Source organism: Phyllostomus hastatus, unplaced genomic scaffold (genome assembly GCF_019186645.2).
Source record: "Phyllostomus hastatus isolate PE091 unplaced genomic scaffold, TTU_PhHast_1.1 phas_scaffold_317, whole genome shotgun sequence".
Taxonomy (NCBI): domain Eukaryota; kingdom Metazoa; phylum Chordata; class Mammalia; order Chiroptera; family Phyllostomidae; genus Phyllostomus; species Phyllostomus hastatus.
The window spans coordinates 12909982-12927645 of record NW_025334023.1 but is presented as its reverse complement, the minus strand read 5'-3'; the positions used below and the strand labels follow the sequence as shown (position 1 = coordinate 12927645).

The 17664-nt window shown below is 37.6% G+C and overlaps 2 protein-coding genes across 2 annotated transcripts in view; one reads left to right on the top strand and one right to left on the bottom strand.

The window, feature by feature from the left end:
* Positions 1 to 431: 431 nt before the first annotated feature.
* Positions 432 to 6569, bottom strand: TMEM126B (transmembrane protein 126B). The gene is made up of 5 exons (XM_045818351.1): positions 6461 to 6569; positions 3779 to 3900; positions 2398 to 2591; positions 1011 to 1122; positions 432 to 750 (listed from the first exon to the last, which is right to left on the bottom strand). Exons 1-5 carry the CDS (start codon positions 6539 to 6541, stop codon positions 567 to 569), a joined length of 693 nt encoding a protein of 230 aa, XP_045674307.1. The 5' UTR covers positions 6542 to 6569; the 3' UTR covers positions 432 to 566.
* Positions 6570 to 7465: 896 nt separating this feature from the next.
* DLG2 (discs large MAGUK scaffold protein 2) overlaps positions 7466 to 17664 on the top strand; it is a 1902487-nt gene continuing 1892288 nt past the window's right edge. Inside the window, exon 1 of the mRNA XM_045817849.1 lies at positions 7466 to 8527. Within this exon, the coding sequence (XP_045673805.1) occupies positions 8509 to 8527 (19 nt within the window). The 5' untranslated portion in view covers positions 7466 to 8508. The remainder of the gene's footprint in view (positions 8528 to 17664) is intronic.

The following is a 17664-nucleotide window of genomic DNA, read 5'->3' as shown; positions in this document are numbered from 1 at the left end:
AATAATTTGTTAACAGTAAGTTAGTATATATACTGAATTAGAGGTTAGAGGAATGGGCTGTATGCTATTTCTGTATTTTGCTTTCTTATGAACTTCCAACTTTCTTATGAACTCTGCAAAATTTAAGTCAAATGTCACTTTGTCCCTATAGCTTTCCCTTCTGCCCAAGTAGTTAATGGTCACATCCTCAGTGTTCCCACAGAATTATGTGTATAGCTCTCAAACCTGCTCATGCTGTGTGTTCCGTTTTTAATTTCTCTTCTAATTATGAGTTCCTTCTGGACAAGGACCATTGTTTATTACATATGATGCAGTGCCTAAGCTGCAGCAGGAGCACATGAATGAATGGGTATATTAATGTATAGATCAGAACTTGAGGCCTTAAACCTATTTCCACATACACCGAGGAAGAAAGACAAAAGTTACATTTATTTATTGAACTACTGAATATTTACTGAGAACCTGTATATACTAGGCAAAAAGAACAGAAACAAATTGTCCAGAGTTACTTCGAACTCTTTCAGCAATACCTGAGTCCTCACCATAAAAATCCATTTATTCTTTGGTCAATCTTCATGTACAGTTTTCTCTAACGTACTTTCAAATATTGCATAATGTTGTATACCATTATATATTCCCAAGGCCGCCTGAAAGGCTAGAGGAATTAGCATTCCTTTTACCTCTTTTTGACAAAGCATCACCCAATAAAGTAAAACTCTTCCTTTTGGTGGCAGTGGAACAGTATGATACCTAAAAAGAAAAAAAGAGTTAAATACTCTTCTTGGACGTATATTCTATAAAAAATTTTTTGATTTCTACTAAACTCATCACTTCTATTCAAGGTCTTTCGTATAGCTAGCAAGAAGGTTAAAAGTTAGCTATTTAAAATACCAGACTACTATATTTTGATTGAAAGTGTCCCTGGAAGCTAAAGGATAAGGAGAGTTTACTAATTTTTTTTTAAAGGAAGGAACACACAGAAAGAAGAGAAGGAACACAGACAGACTTACTTTACTGCCAGACGTCCATTTTTAGAAAAAGCCAAAGCAGTGGGATATAAAACACCACATGCTATGCTAACCAGTGAACTTCTCAGAGCACAGTTTTCCTGACTTATATTACCTGGAAAACAAAAGTAAATTTGGTATCCCTTTCAAACTCAGGGTATACATTAAGAAAGACTTGTGTCCTCAAAGAGTAGTTATCTGCACTGTCCTCAACCATAGCAAAGCAGTAGAAAGAATATTAGAAATTCAGTCTATGGTATATAACAGACTACATGTACCACATCTTAAAAATGCTTTTATTATACTTTACATAAGGCAAATTATCTCTTACATATGTGGTTGCTGCAGAAGCAACTTTATAATAAAAAATATTAAACTAGCAGACCAGATAGCTGGATACTAGGTTAACACATTTTCATTGCCTATGTCATACATGTACTAGGTGCTAGGAATAGTGTTGCATAAAAGAGACCCAATACCTAACCCTTGGGCTAGTCTACCAGAAAAGACAGTAGATGAATATTTAAATAAATAATTGTAACTGTTCACAATGCTTTGAGGGTAAGAATAGAGACTGCTTCTAGAAACCCTGGGGTAATCAGAGGTTTCCCTGAGGAAGGGATATTTAAGCAGGAAACTGATGAACAGGGGTCAGAGGTTCCAACAATTACTAGCTATGAAACTTAAGGTAAGGGGAAGAGGCAGAAAATAACATTAGAACCCATAATATGCCAGATACTATGTCAGGCATTTAACATATACTATCTTAATTCTCACAGTCCTATGAGGTAAGCACTATTAGTACTAATGATAATACAGTTGAGCCTCAGGTTAAATGACTTGCCCAATGTCATAAAACTTAAATGGTAGGAGGTAGGATCTGAAATCATGTGTGTAGGATACCAAAGCCTGCTTTTTGCTTTTTTTTAAAAAAGATTTTATTTATTTATTTTTAGAGGGAGGGGAAGAAAGGAAAAAGAAAAGGAGAGAAATATCAATGTGTGGGTGACTGTTACACACCCACTACTGGGTATCTAGCCTGCAACCCAGGCATGTGCCCTGACTGGGAATCGAACTGGTGACCTTTTGTTTCATAGGACAGCATTCAATACACTGAGCCATACCAGCCAAGGCCAAAGCCTGCTTTTTTCCTCAGTATATTATGTGGCTTCTTAGATGTGAACACATCTGTTTTTCATTGCTTATCTGTAAAAAAGGCAATACTAAATTGTTGTGGGGATAAAGTAGAACAGTATAGGTGAAGGTACTTTGTAAGTGGTAAAGCAATACACAAATGTAAGAGATTATTATCAGCAGTAGCAACAGTATATGTTAATGAATAATTTTACTTAGACATAAACATATTATACTTTAATGAATTTAAATTTACCTGAATACAAAGCATCCGTGACAAGGAACTTATAAGCAACTACAGTAGACAAAAAAGGAAGTGTACTCAATGATACATATGTCTTCAAAGCATCATGGTTAACCCTGAAGCAGTGTCTGAAAATGAAGTTTGCCAGCAATCCAGAGAAACTAGCTGTTGTTCCAATCATCATTGTTCCGTATATATTTAAAGTTCTAATGGAAAAATAATAATTAAGTTCGACATAATAGTTTCCTAATGGATATACCTTCCTAGGTAGTCATCCATTACTACATATTTTCTCAACATCAAATATTTCTTGAGCACTTACTATGTAACAATATTTTCTATATGCTATGCATAGGACAGTGACTAAAGCAAAAAAACAAAATCAAACCCATTTTTCATGGAACTTGCATTCTAATCAGAGGATATAATTCTCTTTCTGAGACTATTTCAAGTGGTTATAAAATGGAGCTCTTTTAAAGAGAAAATAAATTTTGGCCAAAAATAAGTATGAATATGTTCCTATATAGCCAAATTTTACGAGCTATCTAAAACCTAAGACTGCTCTTGCTACTAAAAGAATTTGCTTAAGGTCATTTGAAAAAAGCTGTTTACATTTGGTTAGGCCTTCTGGAAAATAATTTTCTTAATTAGTACAGATACATTTAAAATAATTTGTCGAGGATTTCCAAAACTTCAAAGAAATTTGCTAGATCTAGATTTACTTATTCTGGCTCATACCTACATCCAGAAATATGTCAGGTTTAAGGCAACATCTTTAATTTTTGAGCTCTAATAATCTAAAAGTCAAAATGGTAATGTGAAACTACATGTATACCATGGAATCTGTATTCCTGTTTGTTGAACTCAGCACTGTTGCTAAGGTAATCATATCTAAACTGAATTTAATTACAATTGATCAGTAATTAAATATAAATAGCCCCCCATTGTATTTTCCTAATTACTTTTAATTTAAAAATATTTATTGCACTAATAACATTTCAATAATATTGGGCATTTTTAAAGAAAAATTATCACAGTCCTAATATTCCAACAAACTACTATTTTCACCTGTCCATGCTTCTCTCCAGTTTTTTTTTAAATTTTATTTTAATCATTGTTCAAATAGTTTTCTCCCTTTTACTCCCAATACAGACCCCCTCTCCAGTTTTAAAAAAAAAAAAAAAGTTTTCTTGGGGGGGCAGGTGGGCTGGTATGGGAGTAAAAGACAGAAAACTGTGCTTGAACAACAATTAAAATAAAAAAAAATAAGTTTTCTTCACAACCAACTCAATAAAGTTAATAGGATCTCAGATATTCAGAAACATTATCTTCTGGTAATACAGAAGATATGTAAATAAAGTTCAATGATTTTCAGTCCGGGTGTGTCTCTTACTTTTCTTTTCTGAGATACTCAATTTTTTTTTCTATGATTTCTATGACCATTGATCTTCTGAGGTTTGCATGTCCTAGAGAAAGACTGTGCTGACCATGTGTGTATGTTGCCATCTTGATGTCCTGAAAAACACAAAATTCGAGAACCGTAATAGCTAATGAAATCTTATAAATTCTACAGATTCAGATCACTTAGACCCTAGTAATGTCAGGTGTTGTCATCTGCTTTTACATACTTTTTAATGATCCAATCAACTTTTAGTGAGCTCTTACGAGTGAGCTCTTACTAAATGCTAGACAATGGCTTTTTGATTCACATGATAATTTTGAAAAATTGGTAGGATAATCATCATCTACATTTTTACAGATGAGAAAAATAAGGTTCAGAAAGGTTCAGTTGCCCTAGGTCTTAGTGTAGAAAGGTAACTTACTGAAATACTTTTGTTTTCCTTATAGTTTTCCCTAAATGTAGCCAGGCCCTTTGCAGTGCTCCTTGCTTTCAGAGCTGGAAGAAAACAGTTGCCACTTGTTAACCACTCTCTCCTGTCTCATGAAAGCCTGAGTTCATTTTGGTGATAATGCTGTTTCCTGGAGAGGCAGGAGAGAGCAGGGATTGCCTTGGACAATAGTGAAAGAGGACATCAGAAAGAGGGACAGTGTTCCAGGCTAAGAAGAGACAGTGGATCATGGATGCCTACGGATTTTATGTTACATATCCAGCTCCCTAGGGGTGAAAACAGGGCCTTTACTGGGAATTGCTGTGCAGATTACCAGTGAGCCAGGACCCACAGCACTGGGGTCTAGGGTTGGACAGGTCCTGTGTCCCAAGTGTGAAGAATGAATAAATGGCTTTTATTGAAAAGAGATCATGATGATTGGCCTATAGCATCTTAACACAACCTGTGGCAAAACAAAAAACAACAACAAAAAAAGCCCGATCCTCAGCTTCTTTTCTGAATGTTGTGCTCTGGGAAAGACTGTCTGATATACATGAAAATTCTTAAACAAAAAAAATGTTAAATCTTTTGCCACATTAGCATGATGAGATTCCAGATTAGCCAATGAATAGATTTTAAAAAATCTATGGCCCTTCACAATTTACACCAATCTCCACTTTAACGACATTAAATTTAGTCAAGGGCATAGACTGAATCTCATATTTCAGGAGTCCCGGGCAACAGAATTAGAGTGGATTAAGCATAATGAACACAGAAGATAATTAATTAGTGATTCTCAATTATGTACTGTGCACAAGAATCACACAGGTAGTTTATTTGAAAAGCAGTTTCTCCAGCTCCCTCCTAAAATATATGGATTCAACAGGAGCAATGCCTAAAAATCTGCATTTTAGCACCAGTGATTCTTCTGAGGCTGGCAGTCAGTAGACACATGTTAAACATCACTGTAACATTCATTTGCTGAATAAGTGATATGTAGCAATCCTAACCCTAAGAATCCTTGAAGATGGGATCCTCTAAACTCTTTTATGGTATTACACAATAATAATGGGCCAATTTCTTTCCCTGTAGTGTTATAAAATGTACTCAAAGTAGTTCTATGTTTTTCTTTAGAATATCTGGGGAGCACAGGGAAAAAAATTACAAATTACAATTCCTCAGACACTAGATTTAACCTTTCTCCTCTCTCGACATCTAAATGGAAAATGGAGGAGACTGTAGTATCCGAGGGAGGTTCTATAATCTAATGTTCTATGAAGGCTGATGTCAGTAACATGGTTACCAGGAGCCTTGGGTAAACTTGTATTTTGCTGTCACCCACTGAAGTTCCTTACTAACCCCACAAAGAAAACTTTCAGGCATTGACTTCTACAGTCTTAGTATATGGGCAACAAAGAAACCCAGGGTTATGATCCTAAAATATTCAAACAGGACAGCAAATATTAGAGTGCCTATTCTTTGGAAGGCAGTGGTATTAAAGCAGAGAAATAGATGGGTAACTTTCTGATAGACTTTTAACAAGTACTGAAATGTAAAAAATTTGCTGTAACCAACATTGTATCTAAAGATTAGTCCAAGGCCACTCAATATACCGGAAAGAGTGAATTTATGTAGGGTTATATCTTGCCAAGTATCTTGCTGTTTTGCAGTGCTTTTATGTGTACTATTTCACCTGAACCTCACATTTTATACCACGTTCATTCATCATTTGACATTCGTCAAGAGGTAGTCATGTCCTCAGGAATCCACAGCTCAGCCAGAGATCAGGAAAAAAAAAAGGCAGGAAATTTGAACGCATAAAGCGTGTGCCATAAAAACAAAACATAAAAAACAAACAAACAAAAAAACATAAGAAAAGCCAAACTTAACCTAGCTTGGGGAAGTGTGGGAAGGTTTCCTGGAAGAAGTGACACTTTAACGAATACGTGAAAGAAGAGAATTTGGCGGGGACTGGGGTGGCAAAAGGTGCAGGGAGGTATTTCAAATTGAAGGTAAGGTCTGTGCAAAGGCCCTGAGGCAACAGAACACAAGCGGCAAGCAACCAAGACTTTCTCTCCGTCCCTTCCCATCGCATCCGGGGACTTCACTGTTTGAGCGACCCATGGACTTCGGAGCTGTTCTCTTTAGGTTTTCAAATTCCTTTTACTTGCATCATTTCAGAAGAGTCCGCCAACACACTAAGGCTGCAGAAATCACTGTCCAAACCACCCCGGATTTCTGCCTACCTCGGGCGCTTCTCCAGCTCCCACTGGCACCACACCTTCATCTCCCGGGTCAGCCCCAACCTCGCGCCGGAGCGCCGCCATCTTGGGGGCTCACGTGACTAGCACGTGGGCGGGGACCCAGAACGCCCGAGGTGAGCGCTGTGGCCGGCTCACGCCTCTCTCCTGCAATCCCGGCCCGCCCCAACCCAGTCAAAAGCCGCGCCCTCCATCCTGGCTGTAATTGGGCACGGCGTCCTGAAATTACGTCCGTTCATTGGCTTCAAGAAGGTCCAGGCGCCCATAGGCCCGCCCCTCCTGCTAGCCCTGCATTCCCTCACCCTGCTATTTGTTAACCAAGCTCCCTCTCCCATCCCGAAGGGAACGTGGGGCGTTCCGAACGCCGGGATGTGGTTATAGGCGCTCACCTCTCTCCAGGGCCCCTATGATAGCTGCGGCCGAACTCCCTACCCCTTTCACGCCTTGGGGAGCTCGCCCCTCTTGCCTGGCCCGTGTATTAAAGCTCTGGCTTCTCGGGGACCTTCTCTCCTGACCCCCCCCAACCGGCCTCTTCCCCTCTCAGCCGTCTGACTCCTCTCCTCAATATTCAGTGCCCTCATATTCCGTGCATTCACTCCGCCTGGAAAGGGGCCGGAGAGAAATTTGCTTCCCACTTCGCGAAAAGACCCCTCCTCCAGAGTTTCGGGGTGTGGGGCGCAGCGAGGAGGCCTGGCGCCCTTTTGTGCACGTTCTGTGCCCAGCAGTATCTCCCAGACCAGCAACCCCCGACCCTCCAGTCTCCATGTCTTAGAGAAGCCAAATTCGAGAGTTATATAATTTCTAGTGCTGCTGTTTCTACTGCCTGAAGAAACACTTCATCGCGTGGAGGGTGCAGGACATTCTGTGCTCTTCTATATGAGAACGGGGTGTGGGCAGGGGTAGCCAGCGGTAGTAGCAGAGATTTCTTGTCATTTCTGCAAAAGGAAGGTGGGTAGTTTGGAGAGAGACTGAGAGAAAGGGTGGATGTAGAAGCCAAGCGGCCGAACTCTCTCATTTAGGAAATCGCCAACCGCTTGCCAGCTTGTGCTCACATGCCTAATACTACTACAGCGTTTCAGAAAACACCTTTGCGGGAAGGTTTGACTTCTCTGGAATAGTCTCAGTGTTTTTCCTTGCTGGATAGGCAGCTGCTTGGATGCGAAGAAATGGCATGATATGAATGACTCCAGTGTGAAGAAATCTGCTTCGCCAACTCATCCTGCATCAAGTGCCCATTGAGTAGCACTGTCACTTTAATGTCTCCATGCCAAGGGATTGCTTTCCTTCTTTTCAATCCTCTCGGTTAATACATGGGAGGATCAGAATCAGAGGGAGCATTAAGGATCAAGCCTGAGGGGCTTGGAGAGCACAGAAGAAAAAAATGAAAGTGACAGCAAGCTGGATCCTGTCTTACTGAGGGGTGAGATCTGGAACTTCTGGTCCAGTAAATAGAAAGGGGCCTTTCAGTCTGTGTTCTGCTCCGGGAAACTGTTTAAACTCACCCACCTTTTTAAAGACCAGAGTCCAAGAAATTTTCAAAAGTATTTTTTTGGGGAGCGCCAGGGGTGGTGTTTCAATTTTTCTCTAAAGAATTGAGAATCTTTATCGTCAACCAGTTCATCTTTGAATCTGATCATGTATTGAGTAATGAAACAGCTTTGTAAATTTGGTTTGTGCCTTAATTGAGTTAGTCATTGAACTCCAAAAATGTTGCTGCCTGAAGAGGAATTTTAATAACGTTTTCTACGCTTACAATAACTTTCTCAGCTTCTAAAGAAAATAAATATTTTATAAAAAATTGAAAAACTCAAAAGTTACATTTCTCTAAACTCTGTGGGCAGTGTCAAAAGTTTAACTGTGGAAAGACACATTATTTTTTCTTTATCAGAAAGAGAAGATAGCCTGGATTTCAAAATTAAATAGGTGAAGTGGTTTGTAACAGTTACCTGGCTCTTGGCCTCAATCCAGTTGGATCAAGTTGAGACCTGAAAAGAGAGAGATCTTGAATCCTGTGGCAGTGGAAACAACCAAGAATGCCAGTCAAGAAGAAAGGTGGGCTATGAAGCTTCGTATATATGTTTCTCCCTTTTCTTGGTTCTGGTATTTGTAATTTAAATTGTATTCCATTTGAGAGTAAAATTGTGCTTGGGTTTGGGGAAATATTTATTATAATGTCTTTTCTGTGGCACATCATTCAGTAATATTACTTTGCTAAAGTGAAATGAAATAGGACTATAGTATTTAATTGTAGACATTGGTGATTTCATAAATCAGGTGGTCTAATTAGCATAGATATGGTATCACTGATTTGAGATTTTATCTTGTTAAAGGTGAATTTTTAAACAATCTTTAAAAAAACGTGTATAGTTGAGTTCTTCCTTATAGGTTTAATATTTATCAAGGGAAGTACACATTGTAAAAGATAGCAAGTTGTTTGCACAGAACAAAATAATAGATTCCTTATTTATCTTTTCATTTAAAAATAGTTTCATATTTGGGTTTAGTCTAGTGTAAGTCTTCACTTTTGTGATAAAGCACCACTTTGGTAATCGTGCTTTTCCAGATGTATGTCTTAGCTAAGAACATGATTGGCAAGTTCCCCAAATGAAGCAGATACCTGAGTTCCCACCCCTTACCCTGAGTTTATCATAGCTCAGACCTTGGGGATTCACTTTAGTTTGGCTGTACTACATGTTAACTTTGTTGCTAAGGATCATAGTGAAACCAGTTTTTTTTTTTGTTTGTTTTTTTAAATAGTATGGAAGATTATATTAACTATCGAGTTTTCTCAAGGGTTTTGAACAAAAATTTATATGAATACCCTTGAAACTCTGTTATACTGGGCTAGCGTAGATCCATATGTTAACAAGTTGTGTGAGTTGATACAATCTGAAACTAAAGCTCAAGTCAAAGGTTAAAGTGCAACCTGTCTCTGCACAAAGATTAATCCTACCTGTGGCTTTGGAAGGTGCATTGAGGAAACAATCAGTGAGATGCTTTATCTAACCAGTATCTGTGGAGATGGACAATGATATATAAAACCTTTAGAACACCTAGAAATATCTCTTTGTACACTGGCATTTAAGATAGATTGTTTCCTTCTCCCACACTACGCAATAATATCACTGAGAGAAGTAAACTGTTTATGAGATTTTGGAGCCACACCTGTCCAGATCTGACACAACTGGCTTATCTGAAACAAAAATGGTTTTGGCAATGTAGCCAATAAATGACACAGTTCTTATTTAATTTACAGTGTATATTTATTCTTTCTACCATTTATAGTTCTCAGGACATTGTCCCTTTTGGACTACCTTAAGCATATTATGTATAAGAGATAGAAGGTGGCAAGGCAAAGAGAAGAACAGGGGGAGAGAGAGACAGAAGAGAGGGAGAGAGAAAGAGAGAAGAACGGGGGGGGGGAAAGAGAGAGCTCGAGTGAGGGGGAGGAGGGGGGGAAAAAGAAAGTGTTATCTGGGAAGGACGGGGAGGAGGAAGGGCAACTGATGTTCTAGGCGTAAGTTAACTAAGCAGGAGGATCTTAGGGCTTCTAAACCCGGTGAACTGAGTCTCTTAAAAGTTCCTAACTTCAAAGGAAGTTACAAAAATTCCTGATACATTATGGAGAATCATGCTTTATGAGAAATAATGTAATTTTTATTTTTCCCTCTTCTTTCCTTCCTTTCTCCCTTCCTCTTTCTCTTTCCTCTCCTCCCCACCTTCTTTTAACAATGATTGATTGTAACGGATCAAATTTTAAGGAATTGCGTTCTAATTCCCCAAATCAGTATATATTTGAGTGCACTAAAGTATATGCATTATTTTATTTACTTTATGAACTGATGTAGTTAGAAAAAGAATTTATCTTGTTTTAAATCTTTTAAAACTATTAATATTGTTATATTTTTGAATTATACAGACAACTAGCCAAACAAATTATGACAGGTGCATTATATTTTTCATTGGTTAAGCTTATTTTTGTACAATTTCTAAAATATGAGTAAACATATATTTTAAAGTATAATGTAGATTTGTTCTGCAGGGATTAGTATACTGTCATCTTGAATCTTTTTTCTTTCTTCATTGTTACACCTGGTAGATATGATAGAGGAGCTAAATAAATGTAATTTTAGCAATAACCATGTTCATTGAGCCAAGTGTTTATTCATTATTGAATACCTACTCTTATTCAAGTAAGAAACTTTCATGGGATGGATTCTTATTTGGTGTTTATTCTGTATGTTATTGTAAAAGTAGGGAGGTGATTCTCTGGGGATGTACAAAGACAGTGGGAAGTGGGAATGGGCATGGTATCTCACTTAGTCCATCTTTAGGCGCTGTTCTTTTTTGTTTTTGTTGAGAATCTTCTTTTTTTAAATTTTATTTTATTTTATTGATTATGCTATTATAGTTGTCCCATTTTCCCCCCTTCATTCCCCTCCACCCTGCACACCCCCTCCCACCCACATCCCCCCTCGCCCCCCACTTTAGTTCATGTCCATGTGTCTTAAATTCTTTGGCTTCTTGACTCTTAGGTAAGGTGAGACTGCTGGACCTCAGACCCCTATAGTCACTACTTTGTTGCTTTATGACATTACTTCTATGTCTATCACCCCAGTCTCTTAACATTTTTATAGATTGCAGTTTAATCAACTTTTCATGTGTCCATTAGAGATTTTTTTTCCTCCAAGAGTTGCTTTACATTCAGGATTCTCTTTTCTGCAGTAATAACTTGATTTGTGCCCAAATGAATCTTTAGGACATCTTAGACCTATTTTAATGTATGAAAGTCCAGGGCCCATCCAAGGTCAGTTGTATTAGCAGGCTCTGTTATGATGCAGGATCATGGTAAAGTGCTATTTCAATGAGACTTGTTGAATTGGTTGACTCTGTTTTCATGATAGATAAACGTAAGAAATAGAAGTTAATGATCATTGTGTCCTTACATGTGTTTTGAGTGGAAAGTTGCTGTTTTAGTGATACAATATGCTTCACCAGAATTTTTTAGTACATTGCAGTTTGTTTTTTTGAGCAGTTTTTATTCTCTTTATTAAATATGGGAGAGAAATCAATGCTTTTGATACTTTGGTGTTGATGCTCATTTCCTTTCTGTGTTTTAAAAATACTGTCCTACTATTTTCTGAGCTTCTTTTAATTGGTAAAAAAGTCTATCTGATATTTTTCATTTCTCTGATATTTTATTTTCTTTGAATTCTTTTTTTACAACTGTTCTAATTGATAAATGGCATATGTATAACCTTATTTTTACCAACTACTGAAAGTTAAATACTATCATTTTCATAATTCATATATTATGACATTGCTTTTTTAAAAGAAAGTGAAGAATGTTGTGTAATTAGAATTCAAAGAGATGATATTGCCATGTATCTCATGGGCATCCTTGAAACCGAGGCTGTTTCCTGGCTTCACAGGCTTTCCTTTTGGCTGACTGTGTACTTCATAAGAGTGTCACTTCTGTTTTTCTTTTTTTTTTCTTCCTCTCTCTGGGAAACAGACCCTTTACAACTCTCCTTCCTCATTTAAAGTTTTCTTTATTCATTATCTGTTTCCTGCACTTGATGGCTTAATGTTTTTTGGTAGTATTTTACTACTTTATATTTGCCTCCTGGGTATGCTCTTTTTCCATCTCTAGCTTTTCTTAGCTTCTTAAAAAAAAAGTTTTTCCACATTCTCTAAAGGGGAAAATATATGCCTGAATCTACTGACTGTGTCTTTTGCAAATTTGTGTTTCAGCTTTCATGTTTGTTATACCAGTTTTATATCCAGATGCTTTTTCCATTTCACAAAACTCTAGTATTTTTTTCCAGCTAATAAAACTCGAGTTAAATACTGAATCTTTCCAGAGAGAAAAGAAAAAAGATAGTTTTCAAACTTTATCAATTTCTGTAAGTCAAAGTGAAATAGATACTTTTTACTAAAGAAAAATTTTAGATTTAAAAATCTCTCAAATGGGCATCTTGACGTTGGTTGAGAGGGTTATTGCAAATCATAAATCCACAAGACTCATGATGTTAGAAAATGTTCATCAGTCCAGGAGGCATAAAGAGAGAGCATCTGGAGAAAGAAATAAAAGAATGCTTTTGTATTCAACTACGGATTAGACATATATTATGGAGCAAACAATAGGCATGGTGCTAAAATGATCAGTTAATTAAATTCATTTTATTGTTATTACATTTTGGGAAAGTGTGCAATGATATGCTAATGACTTGCTACTAAAAAGTTTTGAACTATTAGGTTTTTGGGAAACTGCCCAACTGCTTTACGGGGTAGAATATTTGATCCCTCCTGTAGGCCTATTATCGGCTACGTCTTTGGGTGGGACAGTCTAGTCAGTGAGAAGATATACAAAATATTGGAGTTTTAAAATATTGAATTAAGGCATTCATGCTTTTGACAATTTATTATATGATAATTTATTCACTAAACTACAAGAATACTCTTTATTCTTATTTATATACTCTCCTCATGTACTCTTATTTCTTATTATTTACTGTTTAACCATGTCAGTGATAGTAAAATATTTTTAATGTGAGGATGTTATGTATAAAATCTTTTCCTACTGGGGTTGGAAGTCCTGTTCCCCAGCTACAATTCCTGCTCAGGAGTTTGTAGCAGTCCAGGCATGAGGGCTCTGTGTTTTTAATGTAGGTTGCTTTGTCAGCAAAGGATCATGAGTTTTATCCAGTCTCTTCTGTCCAGTCAGTCATTCTGAATTCCAAGTAGTAAGCTTTCTGCATAAGTTCAATTTTTAGTAAGTTTCTCAAAGCTATTTCAAGAATTATGGCCAAAGCACCTCCATTATGAAACAATTCTCCTGACCCCATTTATTTTAGGATTTAAGAACAACAGGAATGATGTTATAAAGTAGAAATCCTGTGAAAACGAATTACTGTATTGACACTTTCAAAGATTATGGGTAATATTATGTCCTCTTCTGATGTTACCATCTTGCTAGTCCTGACTCTGTAGGGGGCCTGTCATTTTGGAGAGCTCTGACATCTTTATCATTGAAAGTGTGATAAGACTTGGAATAAACCTGTGGTTTTGTTCTATTTAAAATTTCTTTTTTTTAAAAGAAATTTTATTTATTTATTTTTAGAGAGGGAAGGGAGGGAGAAAGAGAGAGAGAGAGAAACATCAATGTGCAGTTGCTGAGGGCCGTGGCCTGCAACCTAGGTATGTGGCCTGACTAGGAATCGAACCTGCGACACTTTGGTTCACAGCCTGCGCTCAATCCACTGAACTACGCCAGCCAGGGCTTAAAATTTCTTATAGGTAATAAACTGTGTATTTTTAAAAGGTAAAATTGTGTATCTATTTAAAGCTTTACTCCATTTATTTATTCAATCATTTATGCACTCATCAAAGTTGTATTGAGTGCCTGCTATATACCAGGCACTGTGGTAGGTATATTTTTTAAAAAGGCATAATTTATTTTTAGAGAGAGAGGAAGGGAGGAAGAAAGAGAGGGTGAGAAACAACAATGTAAGAGAGAAGCATTGATTGGTTGCCTTTGGTATGCATCCTGACAGGAGCCTGAACACACAACCCAGGCATGTGCCCTGACTGGGAATCAAACCCGTGACCTTTCACTTTGCAGGATGTTGCCCAACCAACTGAGCCACACAATTAGGGCTGTGGGTGGAAATGATATTCCCACATTTGCAGTGGGAAATGATACTCAGTCTCTGCCTGTGGTGGTTAACATTTATTAGGAGGACAGATGTGGAAACAGATGATTTCAGTGTTGTGTGGCTGAAGTTAACACAGGGTGTCATGGAAGCAGGGGAGCACCCAGCCACATCTAGGGGAGTCAGGGAATTCTTTCTGGGAGACATGACATTTCAGATGAGGCACAAAAGACCAGTAGAAGGTCACCAGACAGTATGCAAAATGGTAAGATACTGTTTCAGATTATTTATTTTCTTTCCCTTGGACTATATCACCATGACCTCTATCATCATCATCATCATCATCAATCACTGATAGTGTGGCACAAACATCTAGACCTATAGTCAGAAGATCTGGCTTTTAGAAGAAGAGAAAAGATCATGTGATCATGGAGATGGATTCTCAGTCTATAAATTTATGCATGTAAGAAATATCCATCTATTTTCTATAGTTCAACTTTATTTCTGACCCTTAGTCACTGAGTGGTGGACGAAACAACTTCACTCTATGTTGAGGTTTTCCCTACTTCCCTGGGGTTATGGTAGAGTTCCTCCTGGAATGGGGGTGTATGCCGGTCACTGATAATCTGTAAATCATGGCTCACCTCTGAGACATGAATTGTTGTGTCTAAACAGTTCTTTCTGGTCTGGCAGCGATTTGCTACTTCTAAAACATGGATCCCACGCCCCCTCCCCCCCGAATTTCTGTTTCTGTTCCTCTCTGGGGTCTTCTTGCCTTGCAGACACTGGGGCCATGAAGCAGAGCAGAGATCCTTGCTGCCTTGAGATCCAAAGGCTCTTCTCTCTTTTCTTCAGCTGAGGAAATCTTTTTCTAGACTGGAGATATTGTCTCTCTCTCTCTCTCTCTCTGTATGTATGTATCTGAGAATCTCTCTTTTATCTCTGTAACAAACTTTTCTTTTATTCTCAGGGCTTAGGTTTCAGGAAAGCAAAAATGGAATAACTTAAAAATTACTCTGTTTTCTATCCTGGCACATAGATCCCCTGAGGCAATAAAGTATGAAACCAGTTACCTGCTTGAATGAGAAGAAAGGAAATGGGAAAATTTATGGAGAGAAAAAATTAATATCTCAAAGTGCCAGTCTCCCACATGTAAAATCAAGTTTACATGCCTTCTCATGATGATGCCAGCAGGTGACCTTGTGAAAATCACGTGATCCTTCTGGACTTCAGTTTCCTTTTCTGAAAGAGCTTAATATGCCTTTTTTCTCTCATGATATATGCTGTTTATTTTCCACTTCAAATAAGATAATATGTATGAACTTCATGTGTGCAAAGTTAGTTAGTGATAGGACCAGAAGCTCATCCAATGCTCTTTTTGCTGTATAACTATGCTGTTCTTTGAGTAAGTAAATGGCATATGGTGCAATGGAGGAGAGCCCAGGGGACGGAATCCAATCTTACCGTCAGCTGGCTATATTATCTAAAGAAAATCAATAGATTGAGTTTCAAATGCAGTATTATTAGTATAGTCAGTTTTAACTGACTATACCAATGAGTCACCTGACAATCAAATAAAAACATGTAGTCCGTGTAAAAATTGTTTTGTAAATAGGAAAGTGCTACACAAGTCTTTATTATCAGAATACTTAGAAAAAAGTTGGTTCAAGGAGAAAGTTAGTTGTGTTCAGAGCCATACAAGCCTGCACAGATATGGTAAGGACACATCTGTTTACAGAGCCTGTGCTTTTTTTGTAGATTATGATGACATTTCTTATGGGTATTTTTTCTATTTCAATATACTAAAGTAATTTATAAACCATCCAATATTTTCAAAGTGATGGCCATCTTTAGATCTGCTTTGAGTTTGGCCAGGCACTTCTCCACAATTTAAATTCAAAGTTTTATCTTTTTTTTTCTTTTTCTAGTTTGTTACCACTAGAATAATGTATATTTCAACATTCGGTTGAAAATGTAATTTGCTATATTCTTCCTTATTATTTATTTCTACTGAACCTTGCACTTTTCTCATTGTTTTCAACAACTCTATAGAAATTCTGAAAACATGGCTTATCTGAAAAGTAGTAATATAAACTCACCACTTTATATTGTCTTTTTGTTTTTTTTTGGTTTGTTTCAAGAGGGGAAATATCCAGATGAACAGATGTTGAAGTATATTAAAATGTTTTGGGGGGTGGTAGTGAGGGAGGAAATTATAACTGTGAAGGACAATTACAGAAAAGAAACACTGTGATCATTTCCAGTAAAGTTTCAGTGTGGCATAATACTTATAGGTATGGATGGGCTTTGGTGACAGGTAGACCGGGGTTTGATTCCTGGTTCCAGCACTTACCGGTTGTGTGGTCTTGGGCAAGTTTTTCTCTCAGTGTGTTTTCTCATTTGCATAATGTACATAATAGTATTTATGAGGTTTGTTGTGAAGATTGAATAAGGTGATCTATCGCAGATTGCTTAGAATTGTTCAATAGATGCTAGCTAATTTTAATGGTAATAAAATGATACCTTTGGTGAATTACTTTGAACTATAAATTTTAATACTAAAAAGCTTCTTTTTAAAGACCTGGTACAAGAGTAGATTTTCTATTTATATTTGTCATTTTACTATTTTCAAATATCCTTAATTAATAAAACAACAACATCAAAAATAAGAAGCATATATACTTACTAATAAAATATTTTTATTTGCTAGTCATAATGTCTTATAAGTGTGATTAAAATTGTGACTGTTCAATTTTGCATATATACTCTTAAAATGGTAATAGGGAAAAAACAATTGCTATTACTTGTTTCAGTTGCTATATATCACATTGTAAAGTGATACACTTAAAGCATAGTCATGCTTATGTTCAGTTAAAAATCTTCCATGGTGGCTGTTCTGGTCAAGATGGCAGCATAGGTGAACATAGCTTACCTCTTTACACAACCACATCAAAATTACAGCTAAGATATAGAACAACCATCACTCAGAGCCATCAGAAATCAAGTTGAGTGGAAGTCTGACAACTGCAGAATTAAAGAAACCACATCCATCCAGACTGGTAGGAGGAGCACAGACCAGAATGGGCTGGTTCCACACCAATGTGTGGTGTATAAAAATTTAGGAGGATGTCTCGGGAGCGAATTGTCCCAGCCCCACAGCAGATCCCCCAGCCCAGGGGTCCAGTGCCAGGAATCCCACAACTTCTGGCTGCAAAAACCAGCGGGGATTGAGTCAGTGGAAGAAACTCCTGGAGCCCCAAGAAGTTCCTTTTAAAGAATCCCACACATGGACTCACCTACTCAGACTCCCTCCCTCCAAGCTCTAGCACCAGGAGCAGCTTGAAAGGCACCAGTGCTGCATGGGGAGAAACTGAAGTATCTGTCTGTCAAGGCGAGTGGAGGCCATTCTTTCTAAACCCTCCCCCAACAGAACTGGCAAGGTGGGGGCATATCTGAGACTTGCCCCCAAGTCTATACTGTTTGACCCACCTTGGAGAGATCCCCAAAGACTCTGCCCTACCCAACTTACAGTCC